Source organism: Somniosus microcephalus, chromosome 3 (assembly GCF_052327205.1).
Source record: "Somniosus microcephalus isolate GS21.2 chromosome 3, FLI_Smic_1.0, whole genome shotgun sequence".
Lineage (NCBI taxonomy): Eukaryota > Metazoa > Chordata > Chondrichthyes > Squaliformes > Somniosidae > Somniosus > Somniosus microcephalus.
Genome location: NC_140989.1, coordinates 140,164,822 through 140,181,377, shown reverse-complemented (window position 1 = coordinate 140,181,377; position 16,556 = coordinate 140,164,822). Strand labels below are relative to the sequence as shown.

Sequence of the window (16,556 nt, the reverse complement as noted above, 5' to 3'; positions counted from 1 at the left end):
AGGCTGGCGCCGCCGCCGCTCCTACCCCGATTCTGTCTGCGCGTCCACGACACCTGATGCGCGGTCGACGTTGGAGGTTAACACTGTCATGGCCTCCGGCGGGGGGGGGAGGAGGAGTGTCTGCACGGAAGGAAGTTGCAGCGGAAAAATAAAAACCTTCGGGTGGGTCCCCTCGTGGAGGACAACAACTTACGCCCGCGCTCCTCACGGAGATAGCTGTGGAGTTCCAGAGTTTGGGGGGCCTCGTGCCCGAGCCTGTGACCGCAACCACCGAGGCGGAAAAATTAAGACCTGCAGTCAGGCTCGGGCCCAAGGGACCTGAGCAACCCACTCAGCGGGAGGGAGCGGAGGAGGAGGCCTCGGTAGGCATGGAGGTCTCCCAGCCTCTGTGTCCCTCCACGCCGAAAAGGGGGCGCGAGTCCCTGGATGAGGGGAAGGACTACGAGGAACAGGGTCCCCCCTTGCAGGGGGAGTCGTCGGCTGCCGCGGGTGCTGCGCACCGCCCCCCCCCACCGTCACCATTACAACCATTCGGCAGGAGTCGCCTGTCCCTCGGGAGGGTACAACAGGTGAGTCTGTCTGGCCTGTGCCTCTCGGGGACGGGGAAGAGACCCTGCTCGGCTGGGGGGGGGGGGCCGCGGAACTACCCGCGGTAGTCATAATGGAGGAAGAGCCACCGTTACTTCTCGCCATGTCGAGCGCCCTGGGGACTGGGGTGAGCGAGGCCATTGAGGCTGAGCCCGCCCAAAACAGTCCGGACATCGCCCAGGGGCTGCTCGACGTAGTCGAATATCTTAATAAAGCTCCCCAGTCCGCTGGGTCGGGGGCTGGTGGCGGTGAACGGAAGGCCCTTTAACTCCGTCTCCGACGCTGGCACCAGGGGTGTTGGGGGAACTGGGAATAATGTTCTCCCCGGTTTCCGCATGCACCCCGGTGCTTAGGGCGGAGGGAGGCCCCGGGCCGCCGCCGCTTCCTGACCCGGCGTCTCCAGAGGAGCCCGGTGAGGACTCCTCTGCCGCCGATCCTGGGGGTGGGATCGAGACACAGGCAGGGCCGGCTGATGGCGACCTCCCGGAGGAGGACGGGGACCCGGTGGAGGACACTGAGGATGACCTGGACTCTGTCGCCAGTGAGGTGGCTGATACCCTCATGCTCCCCTCTGAGTCCCCCCTCATCCCCGTTGTGCTACTCCGGGACATTATGGCCACATGCCAGGGTCGCCACGATATAATCCGGCTGGCCTTGACAGATGGTCGGATCTGGCGCTGCTTGTCAGCTCTGCCCGTGCCGCCGTCAAATCCACGGGCGCGGACGGGGGCGTGGGCTGGCCCGAGCGGCGTCGTATCAAGTCATTCCTCGCTGGGCTGCTGAGGGAGTGCCAGTCGACGAGCGGCCGTGCTCCCTCCTCCCATTAGGTTTAAGTAGAGGTTGCACTATGCTCTTGTCATGAAGATAACCATAGCAAGTCTCAACATCAATGGCAGCAGGGAGGCGTGCCGTAGATTCAATAACTTCTCGGTCCTTCGGGACGGGAAGTATGCGGTGTGCTTCCTGCAAGAAACCCACACCATTCCGGGAGATAAGGCCACGTGGCTCCTGGAGTGGCAAGGAGGGGTCAGCATGAGTCACCTCTCCAACAATTCCAGCGGGGTGGCTAGCTTGTTGGCCCCGCATTTTCAGCTGGAGATCTTGGGGGTCAAGGAGCATGTGCCGGGCGGCTTACTCCAGGTCACTGTTCGCCTGGGTGGCGTGCCGCTCCATCTAGAGAATGTGTATGCCCCCCAGGCCGGTGCACAGCAAGTGTGCTTCTTTGAAGAAGTATCTGCTCTTCTGTGCTCCATCGACGTCGGCGAGTGCGTCATCCTCGGGGGGGGATTTTAATTCCACCCTTGAGGCGAGGGACCGTTCGGGTCCCCCGCGCAGCCTGGCATCGGTGTGGAAGTTGACGGACCTGGTCGGGTCCCTCGACTTGGTGGACGTCTGGCGGAATCTCCATTCCGACTCCAGCGCCTTCACTTACGTGAGGTCTGGAGGAGGAATGTCCAGAATCAACCGCCTTTACCTTTCCCGGGCGTACATCTCCTGCATTCCAGCGGCTTCCATGCAGTCGGTGTCGTGCATGGACCACCACCTGGTGTGGGCGGAGCTCGCTCCGTTGCGCGTGTCGGGGGAGTCCACGTACTGTCATTTTAACAACCTGCTGCTGGAGGACGAGCGCTTCCAGGATTCGTTTCGTCGGTTCTGGGCCAACTGGAGAAGGAAGCGGGGCGGCTTCCCTTCCTTGAGCCTATGGTGGGACGTGGGCAAGGCTCACGTCCGTCTCTTCTGTCAGGTGTACGCAAGAGGGTCGACCAAGAGGCAGGAGGCCCAGGTTGGGCGGTTGGAGAGGGAGGTTCTCGACCTGGAGTCCCGCCTCGGTCAAGTCGTTGAAGACCCGGCCCTGTGGAAGGTGTATGAAGAGAAGAAAGGCAGGCTGAAGCACCTGCAGCTCGTCAGGTCCCGAGGCGCGTAAGTGCGATCACGGATCCAGTTCCTCCGGGACCTGGACTGCGGCTCCCCCTTCTTCTACTCGCTGGGAAAAAAATGGGGGGTCCGTTAGCAGCTCTTAGGGCTGCTGGCCGACAACGGATCTCTGGTCTCGGAACCGGAGGGAATCAGCACGGAGACCTGGGCCTATTAAGGGGCTCTGCTCTCTCCGGATCCGTCCAGAGAGGGCGCCGAAAAATTGGACGCTCCGCTAAGCTTGGCGGAGCTGACCGGCGCCCTCGGCCGGCTCTCGAGGGGAAAGCCCCCGGGGCTGGACGGGCTGACCGTGGAGTTCCACAGGGCATTCTGGGACGTCTTGGGGGGGTGACTACCCGTGGGTCCTGGGGGAAAGCCTGCCGACCGGGGAGATGCCCCTCTCTTGGCGCAGGGCAGTCATTGTCCTGCTGCCCAAGAAGGACGATCTCCGCCTTTTAAAAAACTGGGGCCGGTCTCCCTCCTCAGCACGGATTATAAAATATTTGCCAGGGCCATGTCTGCCCGCCTTGGCACCATGCTGGCCCACATGATCCACCCCGACCAGTCCTACACGGTCCCGGGCCAGACTATCCACGGTCACATCCATCTGGTCCGGGACCTGGTCCACCATTCCCAGAGGGCTGGTCTGTTGGTCACCTTCCTTTCCATGGGTCAGGACAAGGCGTTCGACAGGTTGGATCACGAGTATCTCTTCGGAACTCTGCGCCCATTCGGCTTCGGGACGCATTTCGTCACCCAGATCCGACTTCAGTACGCTGCCGCGGAGTGTCTGATAAAAGTTAGTGGGTCTTTGATGGTGCCCCTTCGCTTCGGAAGGGGGATGCGTCAGGGATGCCCCATGTCCGGTCAGTTATACGCCGTCTGCGTGGAGCCTTTCCTGCGCCTCTTGCGGAAGAGGTTGATGGGACTGGCTCTGCAAGGGCCGGGCGTGGAGGCCGTCCTCTCGGCTTACGTAGATGACGTGCTCTTCATGGTCACGTATCCCGTCGACTTGCGGAGGATGCGAGAATGCCAGCAGATTTACTTGGACGCATCCTCCACCAGGATCAACTGGGAGAAATGTTCTGGACTCCTGGTGGTCCAGTGTTTGTAAGGGGGGCATCTTTTAACTGGTTCATGGTAATTTACCTGGCCAGCAGCCTTTGCCTCTGAGCTCTGACCAATTCCAACCTTTTACCTGGTTTACGGTAATTCACCTGGTCAACAGCCTTTTGCTGCTGCACTCTAAACCAATTTACAAACAGCGGTTTCGAATCGCTACCCCTCCTTTAGTTCTGAGTGGAGGAACTTATAATTAATGATATTAAAATGGAACAAGTGGTTTGGATGAGAGAAAAATCAAGTTTTATTACCTAAATAAACTACAATCCAAAGAATAAACTGTACCACACGAACACAGTAATTACAGTAAAACTATATAACGGGGTTGCAGACGGCGAAAACGAGGGATAAAATGGCTCCAATGTTACTTAAACAATCTTAGCAATTACCCTCAAATCACCACCCCCTAACTCCTGCTAGGTTGCCTTGCCGAGGAGTCAGAACACCCTGCTCACCTGTGGTCCAGCGAAGTAAAAAGAGAGTGATAGCTTCTCAGCAGCTATCTTTTATACCTGGTGAGGTCCTGCCGTTCTGCCCTGCAAGGGCTGTGTGCAAAATTCCCCGCCCAAAGGGTCCAATACACAAGAGAAAGCTGTGATTGGCTAACTCAGAGTGGTTGGACTGGGTTAATGTGTCTTCCGGAGCTCCCTGGGCTGAAACAAAAGGGAAATACAACTGCTCTATTGTCCAGAATGCTAGGTGATTTAGACCCATTCAATTCTTAAACGGATCCCATTCAAGATACAAAAGTCTCTTCTGCAGTTTTGATGTATCCACTCGATATACAAACAAATGCTAATAGCATTCAATTGCTTTGTAAACAAAGCATTGTCCTGTGGTAACGTTTTGTCTCCATTGAACCTTACTTCCAGACACAGAAAGCTGCTTTCCAAGCCCCTTTGTCTTCGGCCATGTGGTATGACAGCCATTTTTATCCCTGGAAATTTAAAAGCACAACGCCCAGGGATTCTTTAATCAAAAAAATTAATCTTCAGAACTGTAAATTATTGCGAATTCTTACACAGTGGCGGGTGGACTCCCTGCTGGAGGAGTTCAGGCCCTTCGCCTGGAGCACCTGGCACCTCCTCTACTTGGGAGTTCGAACAAGAAACAATAATGAATTACTGGCAAGAGCTGGAGGCTAAAGTCACCGCTCGCCTAGGACGCTGGACATGACTGCTCTGAGTGTTGTCCTACAGGGGTCGAGCACGGGTCATAAACCAGCCATGTTGCAGTACCGGTTGGTCACTTTGATCCAGCCCCCTGCGTTTGTCGCCAAGATACAGAAGAAGCTCATCGACTTCTTCTGGGACAAAGGGAAACACTGGGCCTCTGCCACAGTTCTGAGTCTCCCGCTTAGGGAGGGCGGTCAGGCGCTGGTGTGCCTTCGCACCCGGGCGGCGACTTTCCGTCTTTGGATGCTGTAGAGATATTTGTACGTCGAGAATCCTCCTCGATGGTGTTCGCTGGTGACGTATTTCTTCCGCCAGCTGCACGGCCTCAACTACGACACGCAGCTCCTGTTTGTGGAATTTGGCGGTACACGTGCCTACCTGCGGGAGCTGCCTGTCTTCTACCAGGAACTGCTATGGGTCTGGAACAGAGTCGCCTCCAGATGCAGTTCTCCCCCGTCGGGAGTGGTGGCTCTCCTTCAGGAGGCATTGCTCAGGAATTCTCACCTCCGCGACCGCTGGTTCGGGCAGCTGGCAGAGGGCAGGGCTGTGCCTGGCAAGGTGACCAGGTTTGGGGACCTACTCGATGGTGGAGGAGCGGGCTGGATGGCGCCGGAGGAGTTGGTGCCGCGCCTCTCCTGGGCCAGCGTCCGGTACGCGGCCAAAGCCATCGAGTCGCTGAAAGTGGCACTGGGCCCCGACTCCACTAGGTGTATCGAGGAGGCTCAAGCACGTCGGCTGATCCCATCTGAACTGACCCCTGTTCGGATGGACTTCCTCATCGGCGCGCAGCCCCGAAACCCCTCTCGGGAACCAGCGCCGTCTCGGGGAAATGCTCTCCGTGCCTTTTAGTTCTGCGCGGAGGGGTTTCCTGTATGGACTGCTCCTGCATGCTCTCCACTTTGCCATCTTCACCTGCCATCCGGACACGTCTTGGCATGCCACCTTGCCATCTGGCGGAGGCGGAGGTCCCCAATGGGGGGCTCACTACACGGGAGTCCTCCCTTTATCTATTGGGGACTTGGCCTGGAGGGTGTTGCACGGTGCAGTCCCGTGCAATAAGATTTTAAATAAGTTCACGGACTCCCAGGCCGCTTGCTATTTTTGCGGCCTAGAGGAGTCTGTGTTTCATATCTACGTGGAGTGTAGGAGTTTGCAGCCCGTCTTCCAGTACTTGAAGGGGCTGCTCCTCGATTTTTGGCTGCACTTCAATCCCACGCTCCTGATCTTTGGTCACCCGGTGCGGAGGAGAGCGGGCAGGTCGGAGGACCTCCTTGTAGGACTGCTCCTGGGCCTGGCGAAGATGGCCATAAACAGGTCCAGGCAGTGGGCGGTCGAGGGGGTCATGCGACCCGATTGCCTGCCTCTCTTCTGCAGCTATGTTCGCGCCCGTGTGGCCCTGGAGATGGAGCACGTGGTGGCCGCTGGCATGCTTGAGGTCTTCCACGACCGGTGGGTGCCGCGGGGACTGGAGTGCATCATCACCTCGGCCAATGTGATTTTAGTTTAATTTGATATGTCAGTATTTTAAGTTCCCTTACAGTTCATTTGTTTGGCCGGGAGAGCGGGAGGCTCTGCTCGGCGATGCAGAGAGCCCTGCAGAGGGAGAAGAATGTCAACTAGTCTGCTGGATCTGCACAAACTCTCCACTGGGAGCGCCGACCCTCATTTGTGTGAATTCCTGGAGACCCACTATCTGGATGAACAAGTGAAGATGATCAAGAAGCTTGGAGACCACATCGCCAACTTGAAGAGACTGGGACCCCTGCCTTGCAGGGAATGATGGCTTGTGACTTTGTACAAAGAGCCGAGACCCGAGTTCTGTAATGTCATTAACTGTAAGTAAAATGTTCAAATTTTAAAATAAATAAAACCTTAATAAAAAATCAGGTCTATTTGTTGTTTAGTCTTTGCTGATAACCTCTAACATTCTATAAAGTGAAAGAACAGGTGAGAAATTGTCAACTCGGCCCTCCCACTTTTGAGGCAGATTTAAAAGGCTGCATCAGACCTGACTAGCCGTCTGCAGAGAAAACTTTTTGACAAGGAAAATGTCTGCAGCTGCTCAGATGTGTGCAGTTTTACTGCTGGTCGGTGTTCTCTATTCATTCGGGGTTGTTGCTTTTGCGGCATGCCTGATCCCTCTGATAATCTGGATTGTGTCACAGAAGCAGTTGGCGGGTCCCGTTGACCCAAAAGGCAGAGCCGTGCTGATCACAGGCTGCGACACGGGCTTTGGGCATCTCTTGGCCAAGCAGCTCGATCAGTGGGGGTTCCGTGTGTTTGCTGGGTGCTTGTTCCCAGAAGGACAAGGGGTGCAGAGCCTGAAGAAGGAATGCTCCAGTGAGCTGAATATTCTGAAACATGATGTTACCCTGGATGAAGATGTGGCAAATGCAAAGGACTTCTTGGAGGCAAATTTACCAACGAAAGGTATTTACTGAAAACAACGCGTGTGTAAGAATCCCGTCGGGACCTTTATATCCTAACCACTGGCAATTGATGAGAAGAAACAGAGAAAGTTATGTTGGGGAGACACAAAATCATGGTGGAAGAGAAATGTTTTGAGGAAGGTTTTGAAAACAGTGAGAGTTGGTAAGGGAGAGGCATCGAGGCAAACCGTTCCAGAGGGCAGGAAGTCAGCGGCTGACTGGTGGAGTGGAGGGACTGTAGAACAAGGAGATATCAAGGTGTTAGAAAAGCGGAGGATTGTATGGGGGAATTAAAGCAGAAAGGTATTGGGCCAGAAATTCGGGTCGGAGGCTTCCCGCGGGTGCAAGCCCCCGACCTGCACTTACCTAGCGCGCCAGCCATTGTGCTGTGGGCCCGCGTGGGATTCCGATCCGGGGCCTGCTCCAACTGCCGGCGCGCAGTGCTTGCATATCCCAGGGGCGCAGTTAGTTCGAAGCTTCCCCTGGGATCACGTGGGCCATGGAGAGCCAATCATAGCATGGAATCTCTATTCATAGATTTGACAGGAAGACCTGTCAAATCTATGAATACAGTTCGGCCCCAAAACATAGCTAAAACTTCAAATATATTTTTTTAAATCACTTTTTAAATAACTATAAATTACATAAAATAATTATTTTAAACAATAAATTAAATTTTTGAAAAAATTAATTACACTTTTTAAGAGGGCTAAAAATAAACTTACCTTTCTTTAAAGTATTTAAAAATAATAAACCTGTGGAAAAAATGTTTTAATTTTACTTAATTCACCACTTACCTTGTTAAAAGCAGGCCTTGCGACTGCTTTTTAAAAGCGTAGCTGCTGGAGACTTACCCTCCCGGAGAAAGCTGCAAAAAAAACGGAAGTTCCAGGCGTACGCGCTGCCTCTCCGGCGCATGCGTTTAACCTGTGAACCCCTTACTTTAAGGGAATGGAAGTACCGGTTTCCCACGCATGCGCAGTGCATGCACGAAACCCACTTTCGTTGGGCCTACGCGTGAGTACCCAACGCGTACTCACCCATGGGGACCTGAATTTCTGGCCCAATATGGAATTAAAGGTGGGGCAAGGCCATGGAGAGATTTGAACATGAAAATTATCATTTTGAAATCAATTTTCTGTGGGTGTGGGGAGCCACTGAAGCTCAGAGGACAGAAGTGGTGGGAGTGGCGGGCTTTGTGTGGGTGATGATGTGGGCTTCAGCATTGGCAGGTTGGAGCACCAGAGAAGCCCAGCCTCAATATAATGAAAGCATGGACAACGGATGTGGTGGCAGAGGCTTTGAGGTAGGGCTGGAGGTGAGTGATGTTATGCAGGGGGAATTGGTAATGGAATAGATGTGCGAGATAAGTCCTGCAGGGTCAAGTAGTGTGCCAAGGTTCCACATACCCTGAGTCAGCTTGGGGTGGAGTCAAAGTTAGGTGCTGTCGAGAAACAATTAAAACAAAAGGTGATTTCGAACAAGAAACAATAATGAATTAAAAACTAAACAATGTAGAGAGTAAAGAGAATTCTAGAGAAAAGCGAGGTGTAAAGTTACTGACTTCCTTAACTGTTTCCTTGAATTTAGGAAGTGGTGTTCATTATAATTTTAGTAACCGGAAGCTACATACCACAGTCCATGTGTGATTCGTCACTGTCATATTGATTGAAAACACATGTCAGTCTTGGCCATTCTCAATTATAAAAAATAAAGTCACAAAGTGCCTTTAAATTCCACTACCTGTCCTGGAGAACTTTAAGGGCAGCACGGTGGCATAGTGGTTAGCACTGTTGCCTCACAGCACCAGGGACCCGGGTTCGAATCCGGCCTCGGGCGACTGTCTGTGTGGAGTTTGCACATTCTCCCCGTGTTTGCGTGGGTTTCCTCCGGGTGCTCCGGTTTCCTCCCACAGTCCAAAGATGTGCGGGTTAGGTTGATTGGCTATGATAAATTGACCCTTAGTGTTAGGGGGATTAAATACGTGGGGTTACGGGGATAGGGTGGGATATGTGTTGGTGCAGGGGTTACGGGGATCGGGTGGGATATGTGTCGGTGCAGGCTCGATGGGCCGAAATGGCCTCTATCTGCACTGTGGGGTTTCTGTGATTTCTGTGAGGTGATGAAGGCCTTAAAACCCACCTAGTTGAAGCACAACATTCTGCTTATTATGGGGAGCCTTTGCTGATGAGGACTAATTTTTGCCTAGATATCTTATTTGGGCTGATTTTAACTTGGCTTAATCGCTGTGGAAAAGATGCAAAATGGGGTCGCTAGACTTACCACCTCATTACCACCTTTCACCATCTACAAGGCACAAGTAAGGAGTGTGATAGAATACTCTTCACTTGACTGGATGAGTGCAGCTCCAACAACACTCGAAACTCGACACCATCCAGGACAAAGCAGCCTGTTTGATTGGCACCCCATCCACCACCTTAAACATTCACTCCCTCCACCACCGGCTGTATTGTGTACCATCTACAAGATGCACCGCAGCAACTCGCCAAGGCTTCTTCGGCAGCACCTGCCAAACCTGCAACCTCTTCCACTTAGAAGGACAAGGGTAGCAGGCGCATGGGAACACCACCACCTCCAAGTTCCCCTCCAAATCACACACCACCCTGATTTACAAGTATATCGCCGACCCTTCATCGTCGCTGGATCAAATTCCTGGAACTCCCTCCCTAACAGCACTGTGGGAGTACCTTCACCACACGGACTGCAGCGGTTCAAGGAGGCGGCTCACCACCACCTTCTCGAGGGCAATTAGAGATGGGTAATAAATGCTGACCTTGCTCGTGACGCCCACATCCCAGGAAACGAATAAAAATTTACACCGTTATTCCGTCCACCACCATTCTTCAAGGGGCTTTCTCTGGGCTGTGTGCCTGTTTCTGGTGATAGTCCTCTTGATTATGCAAATTGGACCTCCAATTTGCATAATCTTCAGGGGCACATGGCTGGAGCATGCATCATACCCCAAAATCTTTTTGCAATTTGTTTTTGAGGAGCCAGGGTGAGCAGGAGTACTTGTCCTGGCTGCACAAAAATACTGAGGGTCACTGCTAGGCTGGGCTCCTGACCCACCCTGCCCCTTCCGCCCCCACTCCCACCGGACCTACACGCAAGCAAGTGCAGGACCTGAGTCACCCAATGTTGCACCGGCCAAGAGCCAGAACGAGCTGCAGCAGGTTTCCCATGGAAACAAGGCTCGGGCTTTCAGCTGGCAGGAACAGAGAGTGTGACAGGCACACTCCATTCAATTCTACCATAATGAAAGCGATTTAAAATGGACCTTAACCACCCATGTAGCACAGATCCCCAATAGGCAAGTCAGGAGAAACTTCTTTACCCAGAGAGTGGTTAGAATGTGGAACTCGTTACCACAAGGAGTAGTTGAGGCGAACAGCATAGATACATTTAAGGGGAAGCTAGATAAACACATGAGGGAGAAAGGAATAGAAGGATATGCTGATGGGGTTACATGAAGAAGGATGGGAGGAGGCTCTTGGCGAGCATAAACACTGGCATAGACCTGTTGGGCCGAATGGCCTGTTTCTATGCTGTAAATACTTTGTAGTAACCTGTTCATGTGTAATGTGCAAACCCCTGATGTGGGTGTGCAATGCCAGAAGAGCTTTGCGTGGTGCATTATGGTGCGACCTTGACACAGTACAGAAAGTTTAAATACAGGAAGCTTTCTGATATCCGGCACTGACGGGACCGAGCTGGTGCCGTAACATCAAAAGTGCCGGACATACCAGCATAATGTTGAAACATACGGAACTGAAAAGCTCCGTGTGAATCAACAAACCCTGTTGCTTAGCAACAGCTTCAAAACAGTCGGCTGCAGCTGCAAGCGTCTCTAGCTGAAGCTGTTGCTCTAGCTACAGACTTTGCAGTGCCTGACTGGGAAAAAAAAGCAACGAGAACTAAAAAACCTTATAGAAAACGGCTCCTGATTTTTGCCGTTAGAGCGAGTATTCCGGACATATAACCTCCGGATAAACCAAAGTTTCCTGTATTGTGTTCATTTTGATATGAAATACTTGGCAAGTGGACAGCAGGGTCAAAACATTTCCGTCAGCCTATATGCATTCTACTTTGTAGCTATTAACAACAGGCTACTCAGTCTGCTCCTTACAGAATGACAGTTAAAGATTTGGTAGTATTATTCTACTCCTTGCTCAGCTTGACATTTCCACTTGTGGGGAATCCAAACCTATGGGCCATAAACATAAGACAATCAATCTAATAAGGAACTCAAGAGAAACTTCTTTACTTTATTCTAGAGAGTGGTTAGAATGTGAAACTTGCAACCACATGGAGTAGCTGAGGTGAATAGAATAGATGCATTTAAAGGGAAGCTAGATAAGTACATGAGGGGGAAAGGAACAGAAGGATATATTAAGGTGAGATGAAATAAGGTGGGAGGAGGGTTGTGTGGCGCATAAACACCAGCATAGACCCGTTGGGCCGAATGGCCTGTTTCTGTGCTTTAAATATTATGGGCTGGATTTTACCAACCTCGGCGGGTCCCAGCCTTGCTGCCAGCTCCCTCCCACTGTCCAAAATTATTTTCCCCTGAAATAGAAACAGAAAATGCTGGAAATACTCAGCAGGTCAGGCAGCATCTGTGGAGAGAGAAAGAGTTAACGTTTCAGGTTGATGACCCTTTGTCAGAACTGGAAAAAGCTGGCGATGTAACAGCTTTAAGCAAGTGTAGGGGCAGGGAAAGGGGGAGGGGAGGAAAGAACAAAAGGGAAGGTCTGTGATAGGATGGAAGGTGGAAGAGATTAAGAGACATTAAGAGATATTCAAGGCAAAAGGAGATGGTAATGGAACAGGTTAAGAAACCCCTGATTGGGCTTGTTAAGCCCGCCGAGCGCGTTTGTCAGCCAATTGAAGGAAGTGGGTCTGATATCATTTGATGATGCATCATCAGCCGGTTTCCTTAAAGGGACCATGCGCAAATTGACTTTGACATTTGTGCTGTCAGTGTTCTGCAGCATTGAGGTGCTGCAAACACTGACGAGCACAGCAGAGGTGCACGGGTGCACCCAGGCTCTCCCATGACTCCCTCCATATGCTATGGAGGGAGTCACAGCACACAGGGAGGGTCTCTTCCCTTGTAGCCAATGCAGCCTGGTTGGACATTGCACAGGAGGACATGAGCAAGAATGTCATCAGGAGGGCCAGGCTGCAGTGGCGCAAACCTTTCAATTATCTCAATAGATCACAACATTAGTACAAAGCCACACTCAACCTCATCCTGCTGTGCCATTCATCGCATCCCCATCACTCTGCCTTCCCTACCCTACTCCTGCACGTCCTTACTCTCACCAACTTACCTTGCACCTCCACCCATCCCTCTCTATCTACATTATCACTTCCCCATCTCGCTAGCCACACCTCACACTCACCCTCATCCTAGTGCAATCATATCAACTAACAACACACAAGGGTAGGCACGTGGGTGTTTTATGCAATGTTCATGCAAAGTTTCTGTTAATCTGGTGTCAAACATTGAAACCTTTATTTTGAACACTTTGCATCCTTGGACAGATTTGTGTGCACCTTTGAAAGTGGCTTAGTGAGTTGAAGTGAATGGTGAGACATAACGGAACCCCCCACAATGATGATGAGTGTGAAAGGAATGGCTTGGGCATTGGAGGGATGTATTATAGTGCCAACCTGGAGCATCATGTGGCAGCCAGGGTGTGCAGCATCAACTGAAGTAAATCTGGCCATGGTGAGGTCATCCCAGGCATCAATGTGCTCGGGCGCTGATGCCCTGTGTATTGTGCAGCATCAGTTGATTGTGCAGAAGGTTGGTGGTGTTGGTGCTGTTGGGGTTGATCATGGTGGGATCCTGAGGACCAAGGTGAGATAGTTTCAAGGGCACTGATGCTGATGGAATAGATGGCAGGTGAATTTGAGATGACGGAAGCAATCTGTCAATGGTGAGAGGGGTTGTTCCAATGAGGTGACACTGGATAGAGAGTTTACTCCAAACACTTGCAACCTGCATAAAGCTCAATCTGTCTTCCAAATGCAGTAAGCAACAGCTTCTGAGCTTGGAAAGTGAACATCTGTGAGATGGGAGCTTTTATAGCACATTTGCAGCTGTCGATGATTCCATGGCCATTAAACTCCTGCCCTGCTTACCTGACATGATTCCCCAAGCAGCGTGGACACCGTGGGCGACCTGGTAAACACTCTGAAGGTCAGTTGAAAATAGTTCTTAATGCTCTGATAACAAGGTCATAATGACCTTAATTGCCTCCCCCGCCGCTGCGTGTTGTGTCTGCTCAGCACTGATAGACCTGACATTTGTGATGGCGGGTTGACAGCGGAGTTCCGACCCGCTGTCAAAAAAAAACATTTTCCCACCTGACCTGCCACCAATCGCACCCGCTGACCTACCCCCCCCTCCCCCCTCCGCCCCGGAAAATTCCTCCCCCCTATGTAACAGCTGGAGAAAGTGGGAGAAGGAGAACAAAATTGAACATAGCATTAAAAAAAAAGACAATACAGTACTGCATTTGCATAATCCTAGTCTAGAGGTTAAGTTTGAAATATCGATCAGCCAATTTGAAATGGTAAAAAAACTTTGCAGGAACACTAGGAATTTCCTTGAGGATTCACTGAATTGGCCACCATAACTTCAACAGATGATTGGCGTAAATCCCATTTATGCGGAGAATGAGAGGTTTCCGCTGATATTTGACCGATGTTATGGCAGCTGATCGGGAGAAGCCCCCGAGTAAATTCTCAGCGGAGGTCTTTTTGAGTCTTTGTAAACTGAAAATACCGGTTTGTATGTATGTCCTTTGTCAGAACTGGAAAAAAGGTGGGACTGGGGGAACTTGAGATGAGAACAAGGAGGAATCAGAGGAATCACAGATGTTAACAGGTTCAATGCTTGGCAAACAGGATTTTTGAAAAGATGGAAAGGGGTCAAAACTGATAGTTGATTTAGAAAGATCATCTCTGTGAAGCAGTGGAAAGGCATTAGTAGAACAATAGGGTGTGAAAATAGCAATGGGAGGTGGTGAGGAGCCATAAAGATACAGGGGGAGAAATTCAGTTGGTTGCGCCAGCGATTAGCGCCTAAAGAGGCCGAGAAGTGGGGCGTTAGCCAATTTTTGCCCGGGCGCAGTGAACCCAGCGCCTCTTGCTATATTGAGTGGGTTTTAGCGCCGGCGCTAAATCTTAGCGCCCGCTCGCGGGCGCATGCAGATCATAACGTCATTTCAGTGTGCAACGCCGTTTTGGCGCCCCAGACCAGAAATTCAGTGGTGCGCCCCTTCGTTCCGCCTGGCGCTAATAAGGACTGCTTACCTGGAATGTTCCCCAGTCGCTCTCGGGCTGGGGGGGGGCGCTCTTTAAAGGGGACTGCACTGGTATAAAAGCGGCAGCCATTTTGGGAGCACAACTTCCTCGAGACTTTCACAGAGTTGTTGAGCTGCACTCTGAGAGCCATTGCACCAGTGAGCTAGCGCTGGCCAGAGGAACTTCAGCCTTCTGACCTTCACCTTGCTGCTGGTGAGCATTTACTATGTTTTCAATTCCTTGTGCGCTGTTATTATGGGGGCTGCATTGGAGGGGAATGTCCTGCTGCTGAACCATTTGGAAAGGGCACAGAGGCGCAGGGAGAGAGGGGCAGGAATGGCCAGACGGAGGAGGGCCAACAGACATCGCCACACCAGACCTTACACTGCCAGGGTTTTAAGACAGCAGTTCTCTTACCTGAACATGTCAGAGGAGCAGTGTCTTAGAAGGCTGCGCTTCAGAAAGGAGGTGGTGACTGAGCTGTGCCACCTGCTTCAGCCAGATCTACAGCCTCAGATAAGGTGCAGGACCTCTCTGTCGGTGGCTGTAAAGATGACTGTTGCCCTGAATTTCTATGCGACCGGCTCCTTTCAGGCCGCAACTGGGGACATCGCGAACATATCGCAGTTTGCGGTGCATTGCTGCATCCGTCAAGTAACAGATGCCCTATTTAAAAGGAGGCGGCAGTACATCTCCTTCCCTGTGACACTGGAGAAGCAGCGGGAGCGCGCAGAGGGCTTCGCAGCAATAGTGGACTTCCCCATGGTGCAGGGCGCCATTGACTGCACGCACGTGGCTTTGCGGGCGCCTGTTTTGAATCCGGAGGAGTTCCGCAACCGCAAGGGGTTCCATTCCTTGAATGTTCAGCTGGTCTGTGACCACTGACAGCTGATCCTCGCAGTCAATGCACAGTTCCCTGGCAGCAGCCACGACGCCTTCATCCTGCGCCAGACTTCAGTTGCAGACCTCTTCAAGGCCCCGGCTCACCCAGCAGGCTGGCTTCTCGGTGACAAGGGCTATCCTCTGTGCCCATGGCTGATGACCCCGCTCCGTTCGCCCAGCACTCCTGCTGAAGAGCGCTTCAATGCGAGCCATCAGGCGATGAGGAACATTGTGGAGCACACAATCGGTGTGTTGAAGCAGCGGTTCCGCTGTCTGGACCATTCCGGAGGCGCCTTGCAGTACTCACCAGAGCGAGTCTCCCACTTCGTCGTTGTCTGCTGCATGTTGCATAACCTCGCCATCCTACGCACACAGCCAATGCCACCAGACTTGGAAGCACCAGCGGAGGAGGAGGAGGAGGAGGAGGAGCAAGATGGGAGGCAGGAACAAACTGGAAGGGCCATCCGTCAGAGGCTGATAACAGGCCGCTTCTAGGCCCCTCTGACGGAATGCTTGGTGCCATTCGAGGAGCATGAATGGAACCGGTCGGATAACCCAAAGCCTATGAAGGGCAGTATGAATGTAAATAGCAGACATGGGCAATGTAAATAAAAAAAGTTGTTTATTTGGCAAAATGTGCTTCCTTCCAACATGACAAAGCAATGGCTACAGAAAGCAAAAGTAACACACTAACACATAAGTAGCTCGCACACCCGGGAGACTATCCAAAACAGAGCTAACATTCAGACCAGGTGACTCGCACACCCGGGAGACTATCCAAAACAGAACTAACATTCAGACCAGGTGACTCGCACACCCGGGAGACTATCCATAACAGAACTAACATTCAGACCAGGATACTCGCACACCTGGGAGACTATCCATAACAGAACTAACATTCAGACCAGGTGACTCGCACACCCGGGAGACTATCCAAAACAGAGCTAACATTCAGAACAGGTGACTCGCACACCCGTGAGACTATCCATAACAGAACTAACATTCAGACCAGCATCCACGGCCTTGATTTCTACAAATAAGACGTCTCAGCAGCACCTTCTACTCTTTCCCCCTTGATGGTGATCTACTTCTCTTGCGAGATCGGCCC

General features: G+C 52.0%; 2 protein-coding genes across 2 annotated transcripts in view; both read left to right on the top strand.

The window, feature by feature from the left end:
- LOC147121439 (D-beta-hydroxybutyrate dehydrogenase, mitochondrial-like) overlaps positions 1–16,556 on the top strand; it is a 496,438-nt gene that overhangs the window by 396,821 nt on the left and 83,061 nt on the right. The gene's annotated exons all lie outside the window — the stretch shown is intronic.
- LOC147121440 (D-beta-hydroxybutyrate dehydrogenase, mitochondrial-like) overlaps positions 6,848–16,556 on the top strand; it is a 56,628-nt gene continuing 46,919 nt past the window's right edge. Inside the window, exon 1 of the mRNA XM_085981683.1 lies at positions 6,848–7,229. Within this exon, the coding sequence (XP_085837809.1) occupies positions 6,848–7,229 (382 nt within the window). The remainder of the gene's footprint in view (positions 7,230–16,556) is intronic.